Raw genomic sequence first — 27,919 nt, forward strand, 5'->3', positions numbered from 1 at the left:
ACACGGAGCGCTGTCATGATGGAGGATGAAGTAAAACGCTCACGAAAGAGGATTTCCAGAGCTGCTTCAGAAAGTGGCAAGAACGATGGGGTAAGTGTGTTTGAAGTGGGGGGGGGAGTATTTTGAGTGGGATAATGGCCATGTGTAATTGCTGTAATAACATTTTTTAAACATTCACCGTATTTTTCGATCACACCCCATAAGTGGACCTGTGCAGTACAAACCTGCATTGTTCAAGGGTCAACTGTACCTCCATAACCAGAGACCTCCCATTCTGTAAGTGCTGAGGTCTGAATTTCACTTACCATATGTCCATTTTTAAAGAAATGGTGACTTCAGAGCAGCAAGGGACATTCGGTAGGAACAAACGCTAAGTTCACCGAGTCTTACGTTTCCAGATGCTTCCTGTGCATGTCTCCTCAAATCCTCCCAGCACCACGGGGCAGGCACTGTTAGGATTGTCTTCATTTTACACATAAGGAACTGAGGCTTCGACAGGCAAAGCGACTTGCCCAACAGTCCACACTGTTCCACGGACCACTGGGATCCAAACGCACAGCTCTGGGACTCGGCAGCCCACACTCTCAGTCCCCACCCAGGGCCCCCAGGCAGGTCTCCTGCCCTCCAGCCTGCGCTCAAGCTGCCTCCAACGTGGATGAGCTTCAAGGAAAGTACGAAAGCCTAGATCAAAGTCTCCTGCACACAGAACAGGCGGTGGCCAGACTGTCAACTCCCTAAGGGCACAGATGCCTTTCATCTTCTCAGCACCCTCCACCGCCCTGGCAGGCTGCTTGGCACTCAGCACACTCGCAGCCAATGTTGTGTGAATGGACAGACGAGTGGGTGGGTAGGTGGGTGGGTGGAGCTATTTTAACTAAGGGCCACTTTCCACTGTTCACATCCAAAGCGGGTTCCTATACAATCTTTTCAGCAAATGCACTTTTTAGGCCGCCGCTGCAACTGAGAAACCAGAGGTGCTTCATAAATCATAACTCTATGGACAGACTGTGGAGTCATCTTAACGGTGGTGCAGAGGCTGGAAAGCCCCAGGGGAAGGCCAGCACAGGCTCCAACCAGACAATGAGGGGGCCTCCAGCCAGCTCGGTAGTGGACCAGCACCAGCCCAGGACTGTCCTGGGGACCAGGGGACGCACACCGAGGAGGCAGAGGGAATCCGAGTTCCCCGACTCGCTCTATTTCTCACTCGGCCCATGACCTTCCCCTCCTGCTGCCTCCCTTTCCTCCGCTGTCAGACAGGCACAATACCTGCCATTTCTCTTATACGAATAGAGCTAATTAACTCACACAGGTGTCTGCAGGCAAAGCTCCCAGCACAGGGCCTGGCACGTAGGAAGCACTCAACAACCGTTAGCTGTCACCCTCCTCACTGGGAAAAAATGCTGCGCCATTCCAGCACCTTATGCTAACCAAACAAAAGAACAAAACCTAAAACAGCAGCAAAAGCCCTCATGTCTGTACGTATTCTGAAAGCTCTGAAGGACTGGGTAAGTTTTATTGTGATGATGAATAGTTCAGTGCCAAGCAACACGAGTGCCATGAAAAAACAACAGAACATCCCAGTGCAGCCCGACTGCCCCTTGTACACCGCAGACGACACGCACACAGAATCGGTGTTAGAAAGGGCTCTGGGATGGGTCTGTCACATGTCAGAATACAACAGAGGCACCAGAGGCCCAGAAAGATCAAGCAATGTGCCCAAGGTCACCCAGCAGGAAGCAGGCGTCGTGGCCCTCCAGGGAGCTGCAGCCAGGCGGCCGGGAGGCATCCCCGCCAGGGGTATCAAGGGGCGCTTTTCGTGTAGCAGCCGCCTCCCATGGTAGAGGGGTCCTCGGAAATGTGGAGGCTCATTTTTACCCAAGTGGAACGAGCCACTGAAAACATGGATAAGTGAGAAGTGATGACAGGGCTTTAGCCCTAGCTTGGCCCCACTGGGAATACGACCACAGGCCAATCTCTACTGGTCGGGGCCTCAGGGTCCCACACACAGAAGAGGGGCTCCGTGTCCCAGTCTCCTCCTCTGAGAATGAGAACCTCCTGCTGCGAGGGCTGCGAGGCCACGCACAGAAAACACCCAGGACAGAGCCTGGTACCGGCCCGCGGCAAGCGCCGACGGAAAGTCAGCCATGACTAGTATGTGTATTTTTCACTGAAAGGAAAGGGGGGTGGCTTTAAGAGAAGCCTATTCCATGGCCCAGGCACAATCATCCATCTATTTAGTCACAACCAGTCACTCGAAGGAGAGAGGGCCATGTGATTACCCATTACGAGCAAATAAATACAACCACTGTTTCCAACGAGAGGTTGTTTGGTTTTTGTGTTGTTTGTTTGCTTGTTTGGGGTCCGCTAAGTGCCTATTCTGAGCCATCGCATTCCGCTGGACTTCCGCCGCCCTCCTTCTCCCAGGCTGCCAGAACCACTGTCCTGCTCAGGGACACCGTGAGCTGCCGCCACTGTGAACAGGGCGTCTGGGAGCCCCGACGTCAAGTCCACACCAAGGGCATTAACTTTTGAAGAGCTACGAGCACATGCCTGAGCTCCGCCCCTTTGTCCCCAGCCCCAGGAAGCGCCACACGTCATCCTACGCTTGGCAGCTCCATTTCTTCTGTGCTTTAAAGGCAGGACAAAATTGGATTTGCAGTAAAACGAGTGTGGTGCCAGCAAGCCAGTGAAAAGCAAGAAGGCTCTGCTGGGAAAGGAAGGTGTAGGCTGTGAGGAAACGGTGACGGCGCTTTAAGGGGACGCAGACCAGACTGCAGGTCAGGACTCAGGCTCATAGAACGAGCATCCACCTTCCAAATGACAGACTGGAAGAAAAAAGTGGGGACACAGAGGAGCTGGGACCAACAGGTCCCAGGTTTCTAATCCATGAGGTACGTCTCCTCACTGCCTCTTCGCTCGCAAAGGAGGAGGAGCTGCCTGAGCCCTTGACAAAGAAGAAAGGGGGGACCAGAAGAACCCCAACAGCCCCCCTCTCGCAGCCCCTCAGAGACAGCGTGTGCTGTACAGTCATTCCATCAACAGAGAGCAGGTGGAACAGGGATCCTGTCCCACCGTAAGTGACACTCAGAGGCCAACTGAGAAAAGTAACAGGGAGAGGCGAGGGCTAACTTACAACTGTTCGATACAAATGCGCGTCCAAGAGGGCTTCAGCCCTGCACCCCTCCCCCCACGCCGGATTTACACAGTCGGGGAAGGTGCGCTGCCCACAGCTGCAGTGTCGGGGCCCAGGGCTGTCGCCAGCGCGCTGGGACCTGGAGCTCTGCGTCCTCGTCCATTTTTGGGAGACTGCACTGATCAGTGCACGTGGGTCACACAGGCCCCGACTAACCACCCCGAGCAGAGGACCCGTGCTCCCAGGTCACCATGAGACATCCTGACAGGCGATTTGCAACTCAGAATCAGCTCCATTTCAAGACAATTTTGAGACGTGGAATCAGAAACCTAAGTTCATTTTGTGATAATATGAAGTAAATTCACTCCTTCTATTAGTAAGTAGTTATTGAGCACCTACTATGTTCGTGGTGCAGCGATGGGACGGTGGACCAGACGTGCACCCTCCCTCAGGAGCCAGCGGTCAGTTAAGACTGTATTTGTTGATTTGTAACTTGCAGAGAGGAAATCGGGGCTTTGGTTTCTGAATGAGCTCCACAATATCACTGTACCCAGAGTGTTTATTTGAGGCCTTCCCATGGAATTTGCTGGCTGCTGGAGGAAGAGAAAGCAGGGTCTGGAGGAAGTGGGTTGGGTAGAGGAGGCTGAGCGCATCCAGGAAGTGGGTTTTCACACTGTGTTCGGTGGAGGACCAAGGAGGAGCCTGAGGGACCATCGCTGAGCGGGGAGGACTCACTGAGCCCAGAGTGGCCCCCATTACCCATTCTCTGATGTCCTTCGTAGGTAAAAAGGGACCTGCTGCTTTAAAACCACACAAAATGGGGAAGCACTCGAGTCCCTCCTCTTTATGGCTCTAGGGGAGAACATGAGACCCAGAAAGGGGAAAGAGTCGCTCAACAACAACGCCAGGTCTCAGACGATTAGTCAAATGGTCTAAAACAACGGACCACAAACTAGGGCGACAGATCCCTTAGTAATTTACAAAGTGTGGGTTTTGTTTTTTGAATCATGGAACAGCCTTTGGGGCAAGGTGGGTGGAGAGAGCAACACCTGTCCCGGCAGCCAGACGCCCAGTTGCAGGCCGTGTGGGTGCAGTAGCTGCCAGCGTTACCAGGCCGCTACTCTTTCCAGTGCGTCATCTTATTATGGCAACGGGGACACATTCAGCTGGACGGAGGCAAGACCAGCCCTGCGTTCAAGGCATTCTCCAATCCGGGCTAATTTGGGAAATGATTTTTCTGCAAGTTTATACATGACTCATATTTATTTACAGGCCTCCTATCAGGTCTGTTGGCTACAAGGAATCCCATTCAAACCACCTCGGCCAACAGCTGCTCGGGGACCAGGAAACATTGGGGGTTGCTGTGGCTGGTGTTTAAAAACACACGCAGCCTGTTTGCGCTCTTACCTCCTTACAGTAGTGCTGAGGGTATTCATATGAGTAGCATCATGTGCAGCCTAAAGACCACATTGGGCCGACCTCAATTTCACTGATTTTTTTTCTTTTTTGGGGGAGGTGGGAGGAGGAAGATCAGAAAAGAAAACCAGCATGAACAAGAATGAAGATAGGAAGCTACTGTATCTCCAGCAACAGGCGAGGCTGAGCTGCGCTCTGTAAAGGCAGAAATGGGCAGCAGGGAGTCGGAGGCTGAGCCTTCCCGCTTCCCTGCGCGAGGGCTGCCCTCGGCAAGCCACCAGACTTCCCTGGGCCTCAGCTGCCCTCAGGTGCAGAATGGGGATTACGGCCCTGTGCCGGCCCTCAGGACTATTGTGAGAGTTGCGTGAAATGAGGTCACCCATCAACGCATTCGGCAACTATTGGAAACTGCAGAATGTTCCAGACTGTTTTGCTGCTACCCTGGACTGTGACCCCGGGAGGGGCAGCCTCCTGCGGGCGCTGTGCCAGGGAGAGGCGTCACATAATGTTTGCCAACAAGGAGGGACTCAGTATGTGCAGCACGAGCCGGTGAATGAGTAACTGCCAGGTGCCACACAAATGTTGTGTTTGTCTACTGGATACAGTTTGACCACAAAGACTGCTAATGGGGGGAAAAAAAGGAAGTGTAAAATTTGAGAGGAGTTTCAAATTGATCAAAATACAGTGACTGCTGATCCACAAGGACTCTTTCCTAGGCCAAAAAATGTGCAGCCTCATGTGACAATACTGGTGCTTTTTATCTGTTCTCAGAAAATTCACAAGAACAAAAGTTACTACGAAAACAGTCATTCAATGTAAATTTTCTTCTTAACTTATGATAAAAGCATCTTCAGACATGTCCTCCCCCCTTGGGCAGTGGGTGCGCTGGGCGAGCCTGCGCCCCTTCACCCCTTCACCTGCTCCTTGCAGGGAGCCTGCAGGGCTGGCCAGAGGGTTCGTAAGTGATGAAACCCCGAGACAGACTGGTTCGCTGGGAACACAGAGCAGGGGGAGAGAGTTAAAGCAAAAACGGTGCAATTCACACCTTTGTGACATCTACTTTGATTGTCTGCACCGGACAGAAGGGAAGGCTGAGGAGGCAAGGATTTCTGGCAAAGACCAGAACCCCAACCCCTCAGAAGGGCCTGGATAAACTATCTGATGAATGAACCGAGTGAGCGAATGAAGGAAGGAAGGAATGAATGAGCAAATAATTGAGGCTCTGATGAGTACAGCCAACAAAACTGAAGCCACCTTCTCCGTACGCCCACTGCTGCGCCCAGCTCACTGGGCTCGGCCTCTATGCCTCACTTTCGATCTCAATCCCTCGTGGAGGTGGTTCCGACCCCCCTCCACCATAAGCCCAATGTGATCCCTCCTAGCGGCCCGTGCCCCCAACTCTCTGCCGCGTTCACCACTGGCTCCCCAGAGCCTCGTACAGTGCCTGACAATCAAGGAACGAATCAATGAAATAATGGGGCAAAGCTTTCAAAGTCCCGATGAAAAGCAAACAAGTGTGAACAAGGAAGGGGGACGTAAACTCAAGTGCAGCCGTCCGAGTGGGGAACAGGAGTGGGTGATGTGGCTGGCACGGGGCGTGGGGGGCCAGCCCACAGCTGCCTTGTAGGAACGAGGACTCAGAGTTACCAGAGCTTCTCGTTTTTTTCAAGAGAACCAGAAACCTGAGATTGGTGAGTGATTTCCTGAGTTTTAAATATTGACCACCAATTCTTCCTTTTCTCTTCAAGAGCACTTGTGGATCAAACACAACATACCTCGGGACTGCATCCAGCCCACAGCCACCAGCCTGTCACCTTCACTCACAGCAAGAGAGGTCCGCAAGCTCCAGGAACACGTGGGTATCAGCTCTCCCACGGCCACGTGTTTGCTGGGAGTGAACGTGAGCCAGCTGAGACGCACCGTAACTGGTGCACCACAACCATGCCCACTGGCCCCCAAAGGGGCCTCTGGGCAGCCGCACACATCTCCCCCTGATGCCGGTCCCCAGAACAGGTCCCTCTTAGCCTCTCCTTGCCAGTTGTGCCCACAAGCTCACCCAAGGGGGCCCCTAATCCATCCGGCTCCCTCACTCTATCTCCTCATTATCTCTGCACGACACCAAGGAGTCTAGAAAAGCCCCTCTCCACCCCAACCTCCTTCCTGGCCCTCCAAATTCAACCCTCCTCCTCCGGTCAGGCCCCAACCAGCTGGCAAGTGACCGTCTGCCACCCTCTGGAACCCAGCCCGTCTTGGTCCCCCATCAGGCCCGGAGCAGGGACCCGGGAGCAGCACGGCTGAGGCCTGCCTTTCTGTGTCCCTGTGAAAGGCCAGGCCTCACAGGAGGGCCGTCTGCGTGACCCGCAGGCCCCACCCGGAGCCAGGCGCTGCTGAATAATTTACTGGGCTGAAGAGCAGCATGGCAGACTCAAACAGGTCTCCCCCGAAGAGGCCGCTGCTCCCCAAGGACGGATCAGGACAGGAGAATGTGCGAGAGTCTCGGGGCTGTAGGACGGGCAAAGGAGTTTCCTTTTATACTCAAAAGCCCTTGGATTCCTTAAACCCTGAGAAGCCCAAGTGTGCCTCCTTGTACGTCCAGAGAAGAGATTGTGAACACGTGTAAGCAATTCTGATGCTTCAAGTGAACAGAAACTAGCAAAGCCCGGTAACAATGACTGTTTACTGGTAGTCAGTCTCCTGATTCACCAGACTATTCACTTGCTAACAGGGTCCCACTTCACCTAAGGACCCTTCCTTTGAATGAAACACTCAGCAGGCCCATTTAGAAAACCCCAATGGGAAAGCTCGTCGAAATGCAAAGTGAAGTCCACGCATAATGACCAGCAGAAACCACCAGGAAGGTGTACCCTTCACTCCAGGAATGTTCCAATCTCCTGACAGTTGTGTGTGAATCACAGCAAAAGACGTACACCAGAAGGCCGGACCTCCTGCGAGCTCCACATGACGGGCCAGCCCTGGTCTTGCCGACCTCTCACAACTTGCTGGCTTAGCCGTCTCTCACCAAATGCACCCTCCTCCTGAGAGTCCCGAGCGCCTGCTGGTCAGCCCCTTCCACTCTGCCCTCTTTCCCCACCTCCACCTCCACCTGGGGTTCCCTTACCCTCTCTCCGCAGAGCTAAGCACAAACACTGTCCTGTCCAGAGCCTTCCCCACTCCCTCTGATGGGGGCCCTGACGGCTGTTAGAGCAGCGTGCGGCCTGGCAGCCCAGGAGTTACGCTAGGTCAGGCTCTCCCACCCTCTGACAAGCTTCTCCAAAGGCAGGCCCTTCCTGCTCTTTGCACCGACTACAGCCCCTAGCAGGAGGTGTCCAGGGAAGGCCCAAGGACACAAACTGGCCTTAGGCCTCCTCTCTCCAAGAATAACGAACGCAAATGAAAATTCAACGCCTCCTGAGAGGTCTGAGCTCTGCAAAAGTAGCTCGTGGGATGGCAGGTGCTTTTCATTTCACTCCTATTACTTTTCCACTGTTGTCAAGTTTTTGACAACAAACATATCCTAATAATCAAACAGTACCCTGCCAATGTTATTTTTAAAATAAATTCCCCAAGTTTCCCAAGACTACCACTTTGAGACACAAAGGGTTCTTGAGAAATGCTTCACAGATTAACCCAAGATATTTCTGGAACAGCACATGTGCAGGGATGCAACTCGTGGCCAGTGGTCAAGGCCCTGGGGCTGAACAACAGTGAGACGAGCACCCAGGAAGCAGCACCTGAAAGCCAGGACCCTGCCCCCCAGGGAGGCACTGGGCTTCTTGAGGGCCGGCTCCGATGCCCGGCCTGCCGCCCTCCGGTGCCCGGCCTGCCGCCCTCCGGTGCCCGGCCTGCCGCCCCCCAGTGCCCGGCCTGCCGCCCTCCGGTGCCCGGCCTGCCGCCCCCCAGTGCCCGGCCTGCCGCCCTCCGATGCCCGGCCTGCCGCCCTCGCGCTGAGGGGCCTGCAGGAACTCACTGGACGGCCCGAGCCTGAAAACCAGAACCATACTCTGTCTCACAGACACGCTGCAAGCATCTAATGGGCCCTACATTTAAGATGCTCTGCTCGGCACAGAGCTGGATATAGAAAACCCTCCTGAAAAGCTACAAAAATGTCCTTCCTGCGCTTAAACTGCAGCCTGCAACGTAGGCGACCTCTGGGTCCCCTGCTGGGACGCATCTCAGAAAAGTATCCTGGTTCAACCTGGCAAACAGAAACGACTTCCAAAGCCGATGCCACCCACCCTCGGGGCAGCCGGGTGCGCGCCCTTCGTGCAGGGCTCCACGCCGCGCCGCGCTGCTCCTCCAGCAGCCGCCTCCCCCGGACCCCAGGGTGCGCGCCAGGTGCTGCCGGCCACTCACCCCGGCCCAGCTGCACGGCCGGGCTGCACCTCGGAGACTGTCCCCAGCAGACACACGCCGGGTACTCGGAAGCCCCCAGACGCCGAGGACACAAAGGGACAGACGTGCGGGGAGACGCACAACGCGCCCCAAGCCCCGCCGGCGCCCCACGCCCGCTGCCCGCGCCTCCTCAGCGGGACCCCAGGGGGAACCCCGGCCGAGCCCTGAGATGCCGCGCACCCGCCCGCTCCCCTGGGAGCCACCGGAGTGGACACTCGGGTTAAACGCAAAGTCGGGCTCGTAGACATGACATTTTATGGCTCGGCTCGACCCTCCGTGGAAAAGACCGCCGGCGGGGGTCGGGACGTCGCCGCCACTCGGACACGCGGCCAGGGCTCCGCGTCGCCTCCCCAGGTCCGAGCCGTTGTCCGAAACTTCCCGCGGCGCGGCCCCCGCCGCCCGCCCGCCGCCCGAAACGGCCCCGGAGGCGAGGCCGGCAGCGCCCCGAGCAGGCCCGGCCGCGGTTTCACTTCTGCCCCCGGCGCCCCCGCAGGCCCGCGCCCCGTGAAGCCGGCCGCCCGCGGGCACAGGCGCGGGCCGGGGTCTCGGCCCGGACCGCCGGCCGCCGCGCCTCACCTGCTTTCTCGATCTTGCCGGACATGTCTGGGCTGCGCCGGAGGCCGAGGCCGCCGCTCATCGGGCCCGGGCCGGGCCGCTGCAGGGCCCCCGGCCGGCGCGGCCGCCGCTAGCCTCGGCCCTGGCTGGCCGCGCCTCAGACCCGCGCCGGCATGGCGGGCTCCGCCGGCCGCGGCCTGTGCGCTCGGCCCGCGGCGCTCCAGCCCGCCCGGAGCCGCCGCCGCTCCTGCCGCCAGCCGCCAGCTGCGCGCGCCCCGCCTCCTCCGGTCCCGCCGTCACCGCCGCCGCCGCCGCCGCCGCCGCTTCCAGGGGCCCGCGAGCCGGCGCCGCGCCGCCGCCGCCGCCGCCGCCGCCCGCCGGGCCTGGGCCGCGGCCAGAGCGCCACCTGCCGGGCATCCGCCGCGCCGCCACGAGACCAGCGCCCCCTGCCGGCCCGGAGCCGGCCTGCGCCTCCCGACCGGGACGCAGCGCCCCCTGCGGGCCCGGAGTCTCCACACCAGGGCGAGGAACGACGGCCCCACCAGCAACCCTGCGGGGCAGAGCCTCCACCCCAGCTCCTGGGACTGACACCCCACTCCCCACTCCACCATCATCCATGACTCAGCATCCTCTGCAGGCCAGAGTCTCCAAGCCAAGGCCTGAGACTAACCCCAACCAGGACGCAGCACCCCCTGCCAGCTGGGAGACTGTCCTGACTCTCCCACCGCAGACACAGCACCCTCTGCTGGCCTGTAGTCTCCACACCAGCGCCTGGGACTGACACCCTCTGCCCAGGGTTCAGTGCCCTCCCCTGCCCAGAGCCTGGCATGCTTCCCTGACCGGGGACACAGTACCCCTTCCAAACTCTAGCCTCCATGACAGAACCTAAGACTGACCCACCCAGGATTCAGAGCCCCATGCTGGCCCGTAGAATATGCCAAGACACAGGACCCATCCCTCCTCCTATGTCCTGGATTTTAGCAGCCCCTGCTAGTGGAGTTACATGGCCAGGCCTAGGCCTGACCCCACCCGGGACTCAGCGCTCCAGGCCATCCCAGAAGCTCCAGGCCAGGGCTGACCTGGCCAGGAGTTCAGCCTAACCTGACCTCCCCACCTCATCTGGGACTCAGCACCCCCTGAGGGCAGAAGCCACCTGGCTAGGTCTGGGCGTGACCCAGGCAGGGCTCAGTGTCCCCAGAGGCCCAGAGTCTCCATGCCAAGGTCTGGGCCCAACCCACTAGGACACAGCGCCCCTGTCTGCCCTACTCATTCTACTCCTGGATGGGGACCGAGGCATCCTCCAGCCTGTAGTTCAGCTGTGGCGCTTCTAGCATAGTGGTGAGTTCAGTAAAAGTCACTGATTTAAGAATCAAAGACCGTGCGGGGGCTACTCATTTTGTTAGGTGCTGTGGGTCCCACTGGCCACAGTTGATTCTCCCCTCCAAAGAGTTCATAACCTGAGGCGTCAAAATAAATGAGATAATGCAAGTATAAGTAACAACAAATTGTAGTTACACAAGGGATATTCACGTGTGGGAAAATCTCTCATCCCCTGCTCACTGTTCTTGACCCAAGATGGAACACAAAGAAGTAACAACTCCACTACTTTCCCCTCCTGCTTCCCTCAAAACGGGTAAAGTAAATAATCTGGTGATAAGGGCAGGATTTGGGAGAGGCGCCGGGAGAAGGAAAAGATGGTTGGTGTTGCAAGAAATTCCGATTTGCATCTCCCACACCCTGGTGGGTTCCCCGATTCTGTAACTGAGAGCTGGCCGTAGATGGCAGCCAAATTTCCAGAGTCGTCGGTTCCAGCCCTCTTGGGGTGAAAGGCAAAGCAGAGACTGACAAATCCATTTCTCTTTGCGAGCTGAAGGATGGCGGCCCTGAGCCAGAGGCATTGCTCAGCTTTCTTGGCAGCTTCACCGCCCAGCAGAAGTGGCCCTTGCTCCCAGACCCACCTCCCCAACACTCCCAAAGCTGCCCCCAATTCTTCCAGCTTCTGAGCTCAGCAGGGCCAGTATTTTAGGTCCAAAATCCTAAGTGCAAAGCTGGGCCTCTAGGCCCAGCCAGGGGTTGATAAAAGTACAACCAACTCTATTTAATAAATCAGGACGTATCAAATGACAAGGGATTTTTCAAACAATAAAGTACTTTACAAATGGACATTACTATGAATAAAGGTCATGGACCTTGTTTAATAAAGCTCATTGATCATGGTGCTTACACACACAAGGTAACAAGGCGAACAAATCCCCAAAGCTTTGCTCTTCCCACCATGGGTCCTTCTCTCATACTGCTCTTTCTGTCTAGAATATTCTCTCCCCTCCCCTCTACCTGGCTGCCTCCTAGTCATCTTTTGCTTCTCCATTTAATTGTCACTTCTGCAGGGAGTCCTTTCCCAGAGGGTCCAGCTCCCTGTACTGGTCAGGATGCTTGATTTCACTGTCAGAAACCCAGCTCAGCTTGGGCAGGGCAAACGGGGACTTTGTTGGTCATCACACTAGAAAACCAGGGACACAGCCAGGAACAACGCTGCTCCCTATAGGCCCAGAAACGACGACAGTGCTCCACTGGCTCAGCTCTCTTCTCACGTCATCCGTCTACACAGTGGCAGGGTTGGGACCAGCAAACTCTCATTAGCCTCGTTTGAGTCCCATGGCTATCTCCAAGCCAACGATTGCAGGCAAGGGGACAGAATACGAACATTGGCCAGACCTGGGAATTGTGCCAATTGCAAGGAAGCTCGGCCGTGGATGCCTTAGAACCAGCAGCTGGAACTGGGAAACGGTGGATGCTGAAAGCATCAGGGGAAGAGATGCAGAGGCAAAAACCCAAGGCCGTCCATGGCGGCATCTTAGCCAGTGGGGAACCTTGCAGCATCCTACGTTTCTCCTTCATAGCACACACCTCCCAGCAGCTCTTCCATTTCCTGTATCCATTTAATGTCTGTCCCCTTCATGACACTGCCTGGTGTATGCAGGCAGGGACTGTCTCATCTGCACCCAGTAGATTATAATTTATGGAGGTGACTGAGTGACGACAAGGGGAGGCCAATGCTGCTGAAAGAATTCCTTACTTACATTCCCCGAGAGGAGGGGCACGCCTTACCGACAGCGCCGGATGGAGAACTTGGGGAAGGCAAGGCAGGGCCGAGTAAACAGTTGAGGACTGACCGGTGTGCATAATTCCAATGGGCTCTGGGTAGTAGCAGTGGTGTCTAGTCACCTGGCGCTGGTGTGATTGAGGGCTGGAGATAGGGTCTTGGAGATGGCTGGGGCTACAGACTTGGCTGGAAACTGTCTCTAGGGATGGACCAGCCTCTCCCCGGCCAGCAAGATTTTAAAGATGTCAAATGTGACAAGATACAGAAAATGAAGAGCGTGATTCGTTCAAGAACCATGTCTGGCTTGTGTACTGTAGCACCAACTCCAACACGGGGCGGGTGGGGGGGGGGGCGAGCTCGGTCAGTACTTGCCTGGGTGCTGCCGGCCGACCCCCAACATCCCAGGGAAGGACAAACCAGATGACCACGACACGGCTCTCCAGACTGGTGGAAGGGACACTGGGTGGCCAGGAGCTTGCTCAGAGAGCCTATTAGAGACACGGCCCTTTCCAAACAGGCCACGCCCTCCTCTTGGCATTCGCAGACATTCAGCTATTGGGACAGCAGCAGTTCAGTTCGGGAAGACTCCAGTAGACACAGCCAAAGAGAGGCTGGTGGCCCAGGGCTCCCCTCAGTTTGGATTGTTGGCAGTAGGTTCACAGGTACCTGCCTGAACTCCGACCAGTCAGTTCCCTGAGGACACAGATAATCGCTTCATTACATCTTTATTGCAGATCAGAAGAGGAGGTGGGGTCCATTAATTATAGCAGTAATGGTAACGAGGCTGCGTGTGCTCCGTAGCCCTGGGAGGATGGGGCCTAGGTCAGGGAGTGTTTGGTCACGTGTTTCAGATACCAATCTACTAATGGCTTGGCAAAAAGAGGAATTTATTGAAAAGCATGGGGGTGTCTCATGGGTTGAACGGAAGGGCAAGAAACACAATACCTCCCCTGGGTCTGAACTGAGGTGGGAGAGGAAGGGACACCCCACCCCCGGGTCCCTTCCTTTTCCATCTCAGCCAACAACACATCAGACCCACAAAGGAGGCTCACCCCCAAACCCCACTTCCAAGAGAGATGGTCTGATTGACCCAGCTCTAGTCAGGGGTCCAGCCCGGGTCCAGTCGGGGACTGGTCAGGCGGCTGGGATTACACAGCACACACACAGCTGCTGGGGAGCCCTGTGGGTCCGGTTCTCAGTGAAGGAGGGCAGACGCTTCCATCATCTCAGGGAATTTTAACCCCCCTGAGTAACATAAAAACAGTAAGCAGTCAGCCTGCTCCAGGCCCACATTTTAACCACTATACTACAACTTCTGTAACCCAAACTTATCTTTCCATGCCCCACAGTATTTTACATGATGCTTGATTTTTGTTCAGTTCAATTCAATCTGATTTGATTCGATTCCATTCCATTCCGTTCAATTCAGGTCAATTCCATTCCACTCCCTTCCATTCACATAGATTGTACGTCCTCAGTGTACTAGGAAGCAAAGGTGAACGGGACCTGGGTCCTGGTCTCCAGGAGCTTCAGGGGAGTTGGGGAGGGAACTCTCGGTCAGATCAACCCTCTCTGAGGCCCACCTGCCGCCATGACAATCATCCCAGCGAGGGGGCGGGGGGGGGGGTACATCCTGCTGTCTGGTTGTGGGGTATTCATTTTAATTCGGAGCATCAGGAAAGTCCAAATAGAGGAAACAAATGTTTCCGTGACTTTAAATGGCACTAATGACTTTGTTTCCACTGAGATTTTCGTCATGATTCCTTCTTGTGAGCACGCGGGCCCCGCATTACCCCACACCCCAGCCTCCCAAATGGCTTCATCTTGAACTGGGGAAATGTCCACGGACATTCTCAAAAAGGTGGGGAGAGATGGCGGGGTCATCGCTCCACGACTCCCAGACTGACCCCAGCAGAGCAGGCAGCAGGCTGGCTTCCAGGTACCTTTGGCTTCTCTCTCACCAGGGGGCATTCAGGCCGTTTAACAGACTGCTGGCTCTGGGTACTCAAAGGCCCGTGTGAACAGACGTATTTTCAGTACTGACACATAAGGTGACCATAGCCTCCAGGATCTGGTGAAAGGGGTGGCTGAGCCCCCAGCTGAAGCCTGCAAGAGGCCTGGGTCCTGTCCTTTCCTCAAACAGTTTGGTAAACGTTACAGATGGCCTGTTGAATGAGGAAATTGTGCAAGAAATGTAGTAAACAGTAATTAGCAAACAGGCGGCGCGTGCGCGCGTGTACACACACACACACACACATAGACACACACAGACACACACGCATCTCTTCTGCCCCCTAGTGAACATTTGGAATTCTAAACTCCATTTGCTTCCAGTCATTTTTGAAAAGCAACATGCTATCTATCACTTTACAAATCTTTAAGTGTTAATCACAGACTCTATGTGCTATCATTAAAAAAGAGAGAGAGAAATAAAATAAAAACAAAAGTCTCCCTTTCGCTCATGAGAGGTAACAGTTTATTGTATGTCCTTCCAGACTTTGTCCTATTAAAAATATATCCATGCACACATTGATGAGTTTTTGTTTGTGTGTTTGTTTTTGAGTATGAGTGGGTTTAAATGGTAGATATCAGTTTGCATGACAGAAGTTGGCTAAAGGTTTACCAAGCCCATTTGTTGGGCACACAGCTGGGTGACATCTCCCAGCCTCCCCTTGCAGTGAGGTGTGGCCATGTGGCCTGTGAAATGTTGGCTGAAATGATGACCGCCACTTCCGTGCCCAGACCATAAAAATCCCCCATACTAGATCCTCTGCTCTCTCTCTCCTATTTCTGCTGTAACGATGTGTTGAAGATGGAAGGAGGCTGGGAGCATCACCCCTTCCCATGGACCTGCACAGGCCTGTGGGACTGTGACATGAGCAAGAAATGGAGCTGCACGGGATTTGTATAGCAGCTAGCCCTTCCTGTCCAATGCAGTCTACAACTTGCATTTTTCATTAAATATATTTGTTCATTATGTAGAGATAGATTCATACGACATCTTTCATGCCAATACATATAAATCTGATACATTTTAACAGTTGTATAGCATTCCATTGTATGGATGTATCAAAATGTATTTAATCGTTTCCTTTCTAATGGGCACTTACATTGTTTCCAGTTTTTTAATAGTGTAAACAAAATTGCAATAAATGTCAAGGTTGGTATGGTGTGTGCATTCATGCTAGTATTTCCGTAGGACCCAGAAATATGGCAACTTGGGCAGTGGAGAATGAACTGGAATAATTACGGTACGTACTTGGAGAGGTAATAGAGACTTAAGATCCTTGACAAAAGAAAGAACCAGGTCCAAGTTCTGGTCTTGCTATTTGCTAAGCAACCTGTATGAGTCACAACCTCTCTAAGCCTCAATTTACCCATCTAATAGGGGTAATACTAATGCCTGTAAAATGGGGATATGAGTACCTACCTCATAAAGTGATCAAAGTTAAATAATGAACGAATGAATGACAGTGATCCCTGAGAGATGGGTACAAATGAGCCTTACAATTGTCCCAGTTTAATGCCTAGAGAGGGTTTCCATCCTGTGGTGCAGGAAGGGGCACCGAGGCAGAGCCTGGCAGACGCCCCGAGTTACGAAGACAGAGCTGAGAGTGTGGGGAGACCAAGGTTGCCAGAGTTCACAGGACAGAGCGCCGGAGAGGGGCGCTAAGCAGACAGCCGTGGGGCTACCTCTGTAATGCTCGGTGTGGGGGAGCAGAGCAGACTCTGCTTCCCGAGGCCGCCTGCTCCAGAGGAAGAGCAAGCAGGGGGCTGACTCACAGGTTTCTGCTTTCTCCTTCCCAACTCACCAGCCAGGTAGGCCACTCCTTCTCCCAGGGCTGCAGGGGCAGAGAGGCCAGGAGTGTTATGCTAGCCGAGCTCCTTCCAGCTAGAAGGAAAGAGTGGAGTAAGAATGGAGAAGAAGCAATATTGTCTTGGCTCTGGGATTATTCGCAGAGCTGCATCTGGATCCCTCATTCCTCTGCCTGTCTCCTAAGTGAGCCCATTTGCTGCTGTCTTGCTTGATTTTCTGTATTGCTGAATGACAGACTATGTCCAAACCTGGCTTAAACCTGTGCAGTGCCTGGGTGCCAGCAATAGCTCACCTAGGCAGCCTGTGTCTGATCCTGGTGGCATCCGCCAGGGGCGGGGGTGGGATTCTTATCAATTGGCTTCTTCAGACACGCGTTGGGGTCTCAGTGCTCCTTGACCTCCCTCTGTCTCCAGGTGGCACCTCATCCTCCAGGGCCTCTCCACGCGGCTTGGGTCTCTCACGGAATACAGGTCTTGGGAAAGATGCACTTTGGACATGGTGGCTGGCCTCTGAGAGGCGGGAAACAGAAGCTACCAGGACAGTCAGAGGCCACTCCTGGAAACGGCTGAGCATCCCTTCCAAGCAGGCTATTGGTCAGACCTTCCATGCCTATGTCCTACTGGTCAGAGCAGCCTACGGATCCACCCAGATCTGAGGGGGTGGAGCAATGGACCGCACCTCTTGGTGGGAGCATGGCGAGCTCCCTGAAAAGGACCATGTGGGATGGAGATGGTGTTGCGAGCATCCCTGGAAAATTGATCGGCCCTGGCCACCGTGGTTCCAGCGCCGTCTGTGCGCCTCCCCATGTCTCCAGCTGAGTTCCTCCCATGCTCTGTACCCCATGGCCTGCTGTTCACCTCCCCTTGGCTGTCTTGGAGGCAGCTCAGACTCAAAATGTCCAAACATGGACCCAACATTTCAGACCCTACTCCGGCTTCTCCTCTAGAGTCTCCTACTCAGGGAATGTCACCTCCTGCCATGGGTTGCCCAGTTCAGAAGCCCAGTTCATCTTGCCTCTGCTCTCTCTCAATGCCCATTCACTCAATTATGAGTGTCGACCGCTCTCCTCTCCCCTCGGCCCCCGCTGCAGCTGTCCGCACTCCCACTCTGGACAGCGACCATCTCCTGTCCGATTACTCTGACAGCGCCCTAAGTGCCCCCACCTTCATTCTGTCCTCTCACAATTTGTTCTCTGCACTGTAGCCAGAGAGATCTTCCCAGGCCTAACCCGATGTTGTCAATGTCCAGATGAAAAGGCTCCCCATCACCCTCGGCACAAAGTACAACCCCCACCCTTGCCTTCAACCCCATATCTCCTTCCCCAAGCCTCCCAGGCCACACAAGACCCTCTGCTTGTCCTCAGACACCTGGGGTGCTGGGCTCTGCACCTTTGCAAATTCTGTTCCGTTTGCCTAGGACACTCCTCCTTCCTCCCCGCCTCCATCCTTGCCGAGATGACCCCTTCTCATCCTTCAGGCCTCACCTGAAATGCGACCTTTGAGGGACCCACCAATTTGCAGCTTACCTCTCAACTAAAACCGTATTTTACCCAGCAAAGTACAATTTCTGCACAGTAAGCCGCAGCCATTTAAAGTGTACAGTGTGCTGAGTTTTGACAGACGTACCCACCACCAACAGGCCAGACACAGGACGTTTGCATCACTCACAGGGGCCCCTCGGCCCTTGGCAGCTGAGCCTTCACCCCCACCCGCACCAGGCAACCCCTGACCTGCCTCCTGTCACTCTGGCTTAGTTTGCATTTTCTAGGCTGCTACATAATGGAATCCTACGGGGTGTACTTTCTGGTCATATCTCAACTCTATAATTTCTTGTTTGCTTTTGGGGGCATCTCCCCCTAAGAGAATGAATGTAAGACACACAAAGAGAGAGTGCACAAGTCCTGGCACATAGTGGGTGCTTCATGAGTACTTGCTGAGTAAATACTGTGATGTCAGGTGGTTGGTTCTCTGGGGCAGGAACAATTGGCAGCAGGGAGACCCGAGTGTCCCTCGGCAGCCAGCAGAGCAGGGGCCTGTTAGCACAAACTGTCTTCTTGGCGATCCCTATTTCAGGGGTCCAGTGACCACCTCGCTTTCTCTGGCAGCCCCCCCTACCCCCCCACCCCCCGGGACAGCGGGTAGCTGGGCTCACAGTTCCCAGCACACGGCCTCCTTTAGGAAGCCAAGTCTTCTTAAAATTTTCAAATTCTGGTTACATACATATAATATAAAAGTTACCATCTTCTCCATTTTGAGGTGCACAGCTCAGGGGCATGAAGTCCATTCACACTGTTGTGCAACCGCCACCACCGTCCATCCAGAACTTTCTCATCTTCCCAAACTGAAACTCTGTCCTCACTAAACACCAACTCCCCGTCCCCTCCCCCACCATCCACTTCCTGTCTCTATGGATTTGTCTACTGTAGGGACCTCATATAAGTGGGATTACACAGCATCTGTCCTTTTGTGACTGGCTTATTTCACTCAGCGTAATGTCCTCAGGGGCCATCCATGTTGCAACATGTGTCAGAATGTCCTTCCTTATCAAGGTTGAATAACATTCCATTGTTTGTGTGTATGTATATTCCATATTGTTGACCCATTTATCCGTTATGGACACCATACGAGTTGCTTCCACCTTTTGGCTGTTGTAACAATGCTGCTGTGAACATGGGTGTACAAGTATCTCTTTGATACCCTGTTTTCCGCTCTTCTGGGTGTACACCCAGGAGTAGAACTGCTGGATCATATGGTAACTCTATGTCTAATTTTTTGAGGGATTGTCATACTGTTTTTCATAGCAGTGGCACCATTTCACATTCCCACCAACAGTGCACAAGAGTTCCAATTTCTGTACGTCCTCTTCAACACTTGTTGTTTTCTGTTTTTCGGTAATAGCCACCCTAATGGATGTGAGGGAAAGTCAACTTCTGAGATTGGCTTTCTCTCTCCTTAAAGTTTTTTCCCAAGAGAACCTGGTCTCCCAGCCACAGAAATCTCAATCCTGGGAAATCTCAGCTCTGTCCCCACAGCGATTCAGACACCTGAGTGTCACCAATGGAAACTGGAGGTAGTTCTGACCTTTCAGTGTCAAATGCATATCCCTCAATATCTACGTACTGAGAGCTGACCCAGGACGGAGGCTGGGCCCATGGCGGGCCCTGGCCGCTGCAGCTCATGCTCGGCCTCCCTCGTCCACAGGGTGCCTGCTGTCCTGTTCACCTGGATTATGACAAACAGACCAAGAGGAAGCCTTGTCACTGGCTCCACTTGGTGGCCATCCTCACTCTCCTTTCTTCTTCCACCTGCTTTTATTTTTGCACTATCATGTCTTATTTTATGAACCTTGTGAGCCATTCTTAAATCAGAACCCCCAGAACACGGCAGGGTATAAACATAAATAAATGAGAAAAGAGTGGTCTGTGGATATAATTAGCAGGAGTCTCTTGTACAAAGCTGACTCAATCAAACACTATTCTACAAGTCTCAGAGGTGTCACAGACCCCAGCCTCCCGCGTGAGGCGTGCCTTCATACTCACGCCCCTCCCCCCGCCACCACCACAGGTGGCATCAGGACCAGCTCCTCCCAGCGGCTCCCAGCTGCCTCCTTGTCTGCATAGCAAGGTCTCCCCAAGGACATCACACTCGGGCCCCCATCTCCCTCCCCTTCCCTCTTGTCAGTGAGCGGGCAGTGCTGTGTGAAATTTCTGCTTCTCCCATCCTCCCAGGGGTCCTGCCAGCCCGGCTTTCTTGCCAGGATTGCAAGCTGGCTGCTATCTGCGTCCTCATTCTAGTCCTCAGACACCTGCTGTCCCCACCCCCACCCAAACATCTTTATTACCTTTTCTGTTTATAAAATGAACACTTGTTTGTTGTAAAAAAAAAAATTTCAGCTAATAGGAAAGAGAAAAGAGAAAGGAAAAACCACCCTAAATCTCACATTTCTGTTATCACCACTGTTACTATTTTGGCAGAAAGCCCTTAGGCCAGTTTCCCAAAGGAAAACACTGATCAGTAGCTTTCAGAAATGCTCCTTGGGGACAACGGGAAGTCCAGTCACAAGTCCTGAGAACAGCTGCCTTCTACTCACCGAAGGTCATGGCCCGTCATCGAGGCAGCAGACCTGAACTCAGCTTTGTTTAACTCGGTCTCCCCCTTGGAGTCCTCCAGGGATCCCCCAGAAACACTCTGGAAAACACTATTTCAGGGCCTTTCCTAGGAGTTGGCCCCATGTGCACATACAGAAGCACATCCTTTTTATTTTATTTATTTATTTATTTTTAAGCAGGACTTTATTGGGGAACAGTGTGTATTTCCAGGACTTTTTTTTCCAAGTCAAGTTGTTGTCCTTTCAATCTTAGTTGTGGAGAGTGCCGTTTGGCTCCAGATCCAGTTGCTGTTTCTAGTTGCAGGGGGCACAGCCCACCATCCCTTGCGGGAGTCGAACCGGCAACCTTGTGGTTGAGAGGACGCGCTCCAACCAACTGAGCCATCTGGGAGTTCAGCGGCAGCTCAGCTCAAGGTGCTGTGTTCAACTTTTAGTTGCAGGGGGCGCTGCCCACCATCCCTTGCAGGACTCGAGGAGTTGAACCGGCAACCTTGTAGTTGAGAGCCCACTGGCCCATGTGGGAATCGAACCGGCAGCCTTCGGAGATAGGAGCATGGAGCACCAATCACCTGAGCCACCGGGCCGGCCCAAGCACACTCTTTTTAAAAAAATATTTTACAAAAATCAGATGATACTAAATAGCACTTTTTTAAGATTTTGTTTCTACTCAATAAATTATGGACATTTTTCCATATCAATAAGGATGGATCTATATCTTCACATTAATTTTTGATAGATAGCAAATGCACATGAATAGAGAACCCAGAAATAGATTCCCCACAAGTATGCTCCACTGATTTTTGACAAAGGTGCAAAAAGAATTTGGTGGAGGGAAGATAGCCTTTCAAACAAATGGTCCTCAATATGGACGACCTTCAGTCTCACACCTTACAGAAAAATTAGCTTAAAGTGGATCAGACTCAAATGTCAAATGACAAAGTACACTTCTGGGGAAAAAGTAGAAAAGCATTTGGATCTAAAGGATCTTTTAAGAGACAGAAAAGACAAACTACAGACTGAGAGAAAATATTTGCAAGCCACACATCTGATAACAGACTACTATCTAGACGATATAAAGAACTCTCCAAGCTCAACATTAATAAAACCCCCAAGCAACCCAATTAGCACATGGGCAAAAGGCATGAAGAGACATTTCACCAATGAGGACATACAGATGGCGAGAAGCACGTGAAAAGACGCCCAACACGTTACCCATCAGGGAAACGCCAATCGAAACCGCACTGAGATCCCACGACCTACCTTTCAGAAAGGCTGAAAATAAAAAATAGTGAGACCACCACATTCTGGTGAGGATACAAGGAAAATGGCGGGCAACACCTTGCTGGTGGGAAAGTAACAAGCGATAGCCCTCTGGAAAACCATTTGGCAGTTTCTTAAAAAAATGAAACATGCCACCATCGTGCCATCCAGCAGTTGCACCCCTGGGCATGTATCCCAGAGAAATGAAAATGTGTGTTTACACAGAAAAACTGTACACCAATGTTTATAGCAATTTTATTCATAATGGTCAGAAACCGGAAATGCCCAGATGTTCTTCTCCAGGGGATGGTTAAATAGACTGTGGTACGTGCGTGCCAGGAAATACTACTCACTAACAGCAATAATGAAAAAAACGAACAACTGACACACTCAACAACCTGGATGAGTCTGCTGAGAATTATTCAATAAAAAAAGCCAATCCCGCAAAGTGATATGTTGTGTGATCCCATGTATGTAACATTCGTGGAATAAAATAATTACGATGGTGGAGAACACATTTAGTGGCTGCCAGCAGTTAAAGGGGGTGGGAGCAGGAAACAAGGGGTTGTAACTACAAAGAAAACGTGAGGATAGTTGTGGCAGTGGAAATGCTTCGTAGTTGAGATTTTGTTCCATAGTTTTGCAAAATGTTGCCATTGGGTAACAGGGCCCTGGGATTTCTTTGTATTATTTCTTACAACTGCATGTAAATCGACAATTATCTCAAATTAAAACATTTTTTTAAATCACTAAAGTATTTGGCCAAAGAAAAGTAGGTGCCCCCAACCCCACCCCACGAGCAACCACTGTCATCATTTTCTGCATCCTTGGTTCTAAAAGCTGTCTGTGCTTTACCAGGTGGATATGTCATCTTTTATTGGACAAACTCCATATTGTCAGTGTACATTGTTCCTAATTTTCACCATAACAAGTCATGTTATTATGCCCATCCTTGTGTATATAACTTGGTGAGAAGTGATATTTCTGGGTCAGGAAATATGCCTATGTGAAATGTTGACACGTGTTGCCATATTGTCCTCTGGAAAGATTGTGTCAATTTACACTTTCTCTGACAGGTTCAACCTTTGACTCAAACAACCGGCATCTCTCCTCACTAATCCGCACTTTTAAGTTAAGAAAGGGCACAGCTAATAAAAATCTGGATAAACATTATATTACATGTTTACATACCACCCCGGGTGTCAGAATAAGAAACAAAGGTATGCCTTCTTTATTTACCAAATTTCTAAGAGACAAATACATCAACTCATCCCTTAGCCTGTTTTTTAAAACAAAAAGACAGTGCTCTAGGCTTAAGAAAGACCAACCATTCTTAGTTTTGCTGTAACATTTCCTTTAATCTTCATCTGAGAAGCCTTCTTGAAATCCTTTTCATCCTCACTTTTGCTGCTCTGAAAAATAAACATGACCTCTCGTTTCCTAGAAGGGAACAAGTCTGCCATGGCCAGAATGCAAACTAAGAGACCCGAGCAGTCAGCGCCAGGGGATATCAGCTTGGTGGTAAACTCCATTCTGGGCCACAGAGCTCTGGCTGTGACTGCCGGTGCTGTCACTTGGGTTGGGTGGTCCTGGCCAGGTTATTTAAATGCTCTTAAGCCTGTGTCCTTAGGTGTAAAGTGGGCGTAACAATACTGAGCACTCTCATAAATGCTTTTACTATGGCTCAAAGCCTTCTTCAAAGAAAGGACAGGGCGAGGGAGGTCCAAGTAAGCGAGGTGATTCGAGGAATATCATCTAGTCAAGGAAGGGCCAGGACAGCAAAGTAGAGCTCCTGACTCCCACCGGTGGCCATCGGAAGGGACTGTCACCAAAGCCGCTCTGAGCCTTCTAACTTGTTATAACGCCTACCGAGGGAGAGTTACTTAGTTAAGCACTGGACAAACCACATAACACGATGAGTCATGAACGCACACTACAATGTTGCATTTGCATGAATAAAAAGGCTGCTACCGCCTAGACAGATGAAGCTGGCAGAGGCAGATTGGGCCAAAGGGCTCAAAAGCCCCCACCCTTTTCCTAGCCCGCGGGACTTGGATGCTCTTAGTCCCCCACGACCGAACGTGCCTTCCCGCAAAATCCACAAACCCGTTTCTGCACTCACCAAAGCTTTAATACTTTCATTGTAGAAAGAAAAAAAGTAAAAACAGAGATAAGCCAGAAAAAAGGGAACAAAAAAAAGCCACATTCCCATCTGGCAGCTTTGAACTAGGAAATCAACTAAGTACATTCCAAGAAAGGAAGTCGTCTAGAAGGGTCCTCTGGGGTTGGGGGAACAGTGACAGAAGCCAGCGCCCCTGCGTCCTTCTCGGTGCCTGCGCTTCACATGGACCTTCTCAGGGAGGCCCCCCCCCTCAAGTGCACGTGTGCTCAGAGTCCCGCTCACCACTGGCCTGCAAGGCGCCTGCCACCTCCCACCTGCTAGACAGCTTTCACTTTATTTCTAGATGTTTAAGGTTTAACAGACATATGAGAGAGCAAGATAATCTCAAGTGCACAGCTTGATGAATCCTTACGTGTGTGCCACCACCCAGACAAAACCGAGGACATTTTCAGTGCACTCGCACCCCAGGCTCCTCCATGCCCTTCCTAAACCAGAACCTCCCACACCCCACCCTGGACGGAACCACTATTCTGACCCCTACGAGCATAGATTCACTTGGCCTGCTTTGGAACTTCATATAAAGTGGAAAGTTCGGGCCTTTCCACTGCTCATTATGTCTATGAGACTTGGTTCAATGTCGTGTCTGTCTTTTTCTCAGCATTATGTCCACGAGATTCACTTATGCTGTTGCACACAGTTGGGTTTTCACTGCTGCCTTGTGCTTCACTGTGGGCGACAGGCTGGCCTGCCGCCACACGGTCACCCATCCCGATGTCGGTGGGTACGGGTTGTTTCCAGTTTGGGGCGATTCTGACTAAAGCAGTCGCCAGCGTTCTCGCGCCTGTGTTTTGGTGGATGCAAGTGTGTGTGTTTCCAGACTTCCAGGTACACACCCAGGAGTGGAATTACTGTGTCTTAGGGGACACATATACTTAACTTTAGTAGGTATCGCCAAATATTTTCCCCAATTTACACTCCTGCCTGTCTTTTGGCTTTTAGGTAGTTGCAAAACACACCTGGAAGGAGTTCCAGCATTTCCCCAAACTCCATTTAAGTGTTGCTTTGGATCTGCAGGGGACGAAGGACACAGTATGTGTTGGAATTCCATCTTTCTGTTTCCCTTGTCACCTACTAATGCTGCCTCCATGTGGTCTACACACACACACACACCTGCACACCTGCACCGAGACACCGAAACAAGGATTCCATGCTGCCCCTTAACCCAGCATGCTTTCTAGACTCACCCTCTCCCCCATGCTGGTAAGGTCTGTGGGTTGCTCAGGCAGTGGCTGACATCGGTCCTGGGTGGGGGTTATCATGTGGCCCGTCCCACACAGCATGGCGATGTGAGAAATCTCCGCAGCTCTAGGATGCAGTGAGCTAGGATGAAACATTGGCCGGCAACGACGGGCCCTCTGGACGGCCTGGCTGGGGGCCAGAGTCCTTCGGAGCCACTAGAGGGCAGCACAGCCCCGCAGGACAGTGGGGACAGCGGCTCCACCCGCGGTGCCGGGAGAGGAACTGAGAGGGGAGCAGTTGACCTCCCTGCGGCCTGTGGACTTGTCTCCCCACCCTTCTCCCCACCTCACGCCCCGGCGTGGTGGGCTGAGCCCTGGGGAGGAAACCCAAGGGCCACTTGGCTTCTGTCACTCACTAGCTCTGGGGCCGTGGGAAATCCATTCAACCCCTCAGTTTCCACACCTATAAGATGGCAACAGCAACACCTCACTCACTCTGTGGGTCTATCGCGGGGCTTAATTCTAGTGATAATGTAACAGTAGCAACAATTACAACAAGAAGCACGGTCTGTCCTGGACACCAGCTGGTGCTTCGGGACCATTCTCTCCTACAATCCTCCTAAGCGCCTGGCTCGGCTAAGAGGGAATGACGGTGACATCCATCACCCCCTAGTGCTCGGTGTCCTGCCCCTTGCTGGCATGCACTCGGCTCCTTCCTTCACACCACGGCCCACCACGACGGCTACTGTCATGTTTCCCACTGGACAGACGAGGAAACAGAGAGGCACGCTGACCCATCCAAGTTTCCGGAGCCCGGCTGGGGTTCCCCGGCCCCTGCCCACGCCGTCTGGCCACAGAGTCCTGGTCACAGTTACTGGGCCATTTGTAAGGCAGGAGGCTCCGTGCGCACAGGTGGCTGTCAGCGCCCCAGGTGACATGGGTGCCACTGGTATCCTGGCGGGAGTCAGTGACATCAGCTGCATCGTTCTGGGCTCCCTTCACCCCCTCAAACTCTGCTTCTTTCCCTGTTGTGGGAGGAGGTAGAAGGACGTCAGTGCTTTTCCATCAACACCCCTGGGAGGTGCCCCAAAGGCCTTGGGGGTCCAAGGGGCGGTGGGGTGGGGTGTCCCGTGGGGTGAGGCCCTCTTCCCCACTCCTGCCAGAGCAGCTCTTATGTGCTTTGCATATTTTATTCATTGAAAAGAGTCCAGATGCTAAAATTAACCAAGAAAAATGTTTAAAACCACTAGACTGTATAATTCCCGAGGTCCCTCCTACTTCTAAATATTTTATGAAAACCTTTCTTGAACCTGTTCATATTTTGAGCTGGTGAGTTCAAATTACCCTTCTCCTATTGGGTGCAGACTCCCTTGTTTGATGATTTTTTTCCCTTGCATTTCAGGCACCCTACCCTCACGTCCAGTTCTGGTATTCCCAGCTTTTCTCTGACGTCTCTGTTCTACCGATTTCTGGCCCAATTTCGATCACCTCACTCGCTCCCATCATGTTCTTCCTCAGTTTTCTCGGTCTGGATTGGCATCCTGACCTTTCCCTCAGGGGTTCCCCACACGACCACTCTTTAATATTATTGACCTGGCCCTTCCCCAGCCCCGATCTGTGGTATTTCTCAAAGGAAGCAGCAACCAGAAGACTGTGGCATTCCAAGGATGGGCACCGGGTCCGGTAGAAGAGAGGTTGTTATTAGTAAGTGAGAAGGGACAGAGCTGTTTCCCATGACAAAAAAGGACAAACAGCACCCTGTACACATGCCTTGTTTTTTCATCACTGTTTTCTGGTCTGTGCTTCCAACCTTCTCTTTTGGATGCAGAGATAAACCCATCTTATTTGAATAAACTCCACATTCCGAGCAGTTTTCCAGGTTTCTGAGAAAGAAGGTGAACTCAGACCCCAGCACAGCTGAGAGCATTTTTCACACCCCTATCCCATTGGGGACAGAGTGGGTGGCAAAAAGCACCACTTTGCAACAAACTCTCTTCCACCCTCAACCACAGCGCAGCTCTGAAGGTGAGTGTCACGCTTTCTACCGGGCCCTTCTTCAGATACGCCGTCCAAGGACGCAGTGCCCTCACGCCCAAGTCTCCCTGCCCTGCATGAGAATGAGATGGTCAATCCTCACCATCAATCAATCACCCCAGAAACATCCATTATCTGCCTAACTCGGACCCTGCAGTGTTAGGAGCACTGGGGTCGGGGTTGTAAGAAAACTAAGCGTGTCAACACCCCCCCAAAAGAACTGTGGCCTTGGCTTTGGGCGCTGCTGTGAAATGCAGCAGGAACAATGGGAGAAGGGGGTATAGAGTAAGATCCACACCTGTGTCCTGGCCCTCAAGGCCATGTCCGAGCTGCCCTCTCCCCTGGGGGCCCCCCTCTTAGTGCTGGCCGCTCTCTGGGGCCACACGCCTTCAAATATGGTGACAGGCCAACTGTTGTCCTTCCTCTAGCCCTGCTCGCTCGATGGTCACCCCTCAGAGAGCCCCCAAAGGAATTTAAGTTACCCCACCCATCTCCCCGGCCTCAGGACCCTTGCCCCTCGGGGTACGGATAGCAGATCTCTGTGGGGCTGACGGTACGTGATTCATTTACTTTCAGCCTCTGACTGGACTGCGGGTTCTGTGTGCGTCGGCCCAGCCCCCAGCGGAGCGCTGACCGCAGGTGCCCAATGAATGTAGCTGAATAAACGAGAACATTGACTGTGAGTCTCGCTGAGCAGCCAGGCCACAGGGCGGGGCACGAGCGACGGGAGAACTCCTGGTGG

The 27,919-nt window shown here is 52.9% G+C and overlaps 1 protein-coding gene across 6 annotated transcripts in view; it reads right to left on the minus strand.

Moving 5' to 3' along the window:
• The window catches only part of RAPGEF1 (Rap guanine nucleotide exchange factor 1), a 133,219-nt gene extending 123,562 nt beyond the window's left edge, over positions 1-9,657 (minus strand). For 5 of the 6 annotated variants that reach the window (XM_074331235.1, XM_074331230.1, XM_074331234.1 and 2 more), the window contains exon 1: positions 9,518-9,657. In XM_074331235.1, coding sequence (XP_074187336.1) covers positions 9,518-9,578 — 61 coding nt within the window. In that variant the 5' untranslated portion in view covers positions 9,579-9,657. The remainder of the gene's footprint in view (positions 1-9,517) is intronic. The other variant, XM_074331226.1, reaches the window with a different exon arrangement.
• Positions 9,658-27,919: the final 18,262 nt, after the last annotated feature.

Source organism: Rhinolophus sinicus, linkage group LG04, assembly GCF_036562045.2.
Source record: "Rhinolophus sinicus isolate RSC01 linkage group LG04, ASM3656204v1, whole genome shotgun sequence".
NCBI classification, from domain to species: domain Eukaryota; kingdom Metazoa; phylum Chordata; class Mammalia; order Chiroptera; family Rhinolophidae; genus Rhinolophus; species Rhinolophus sinicus.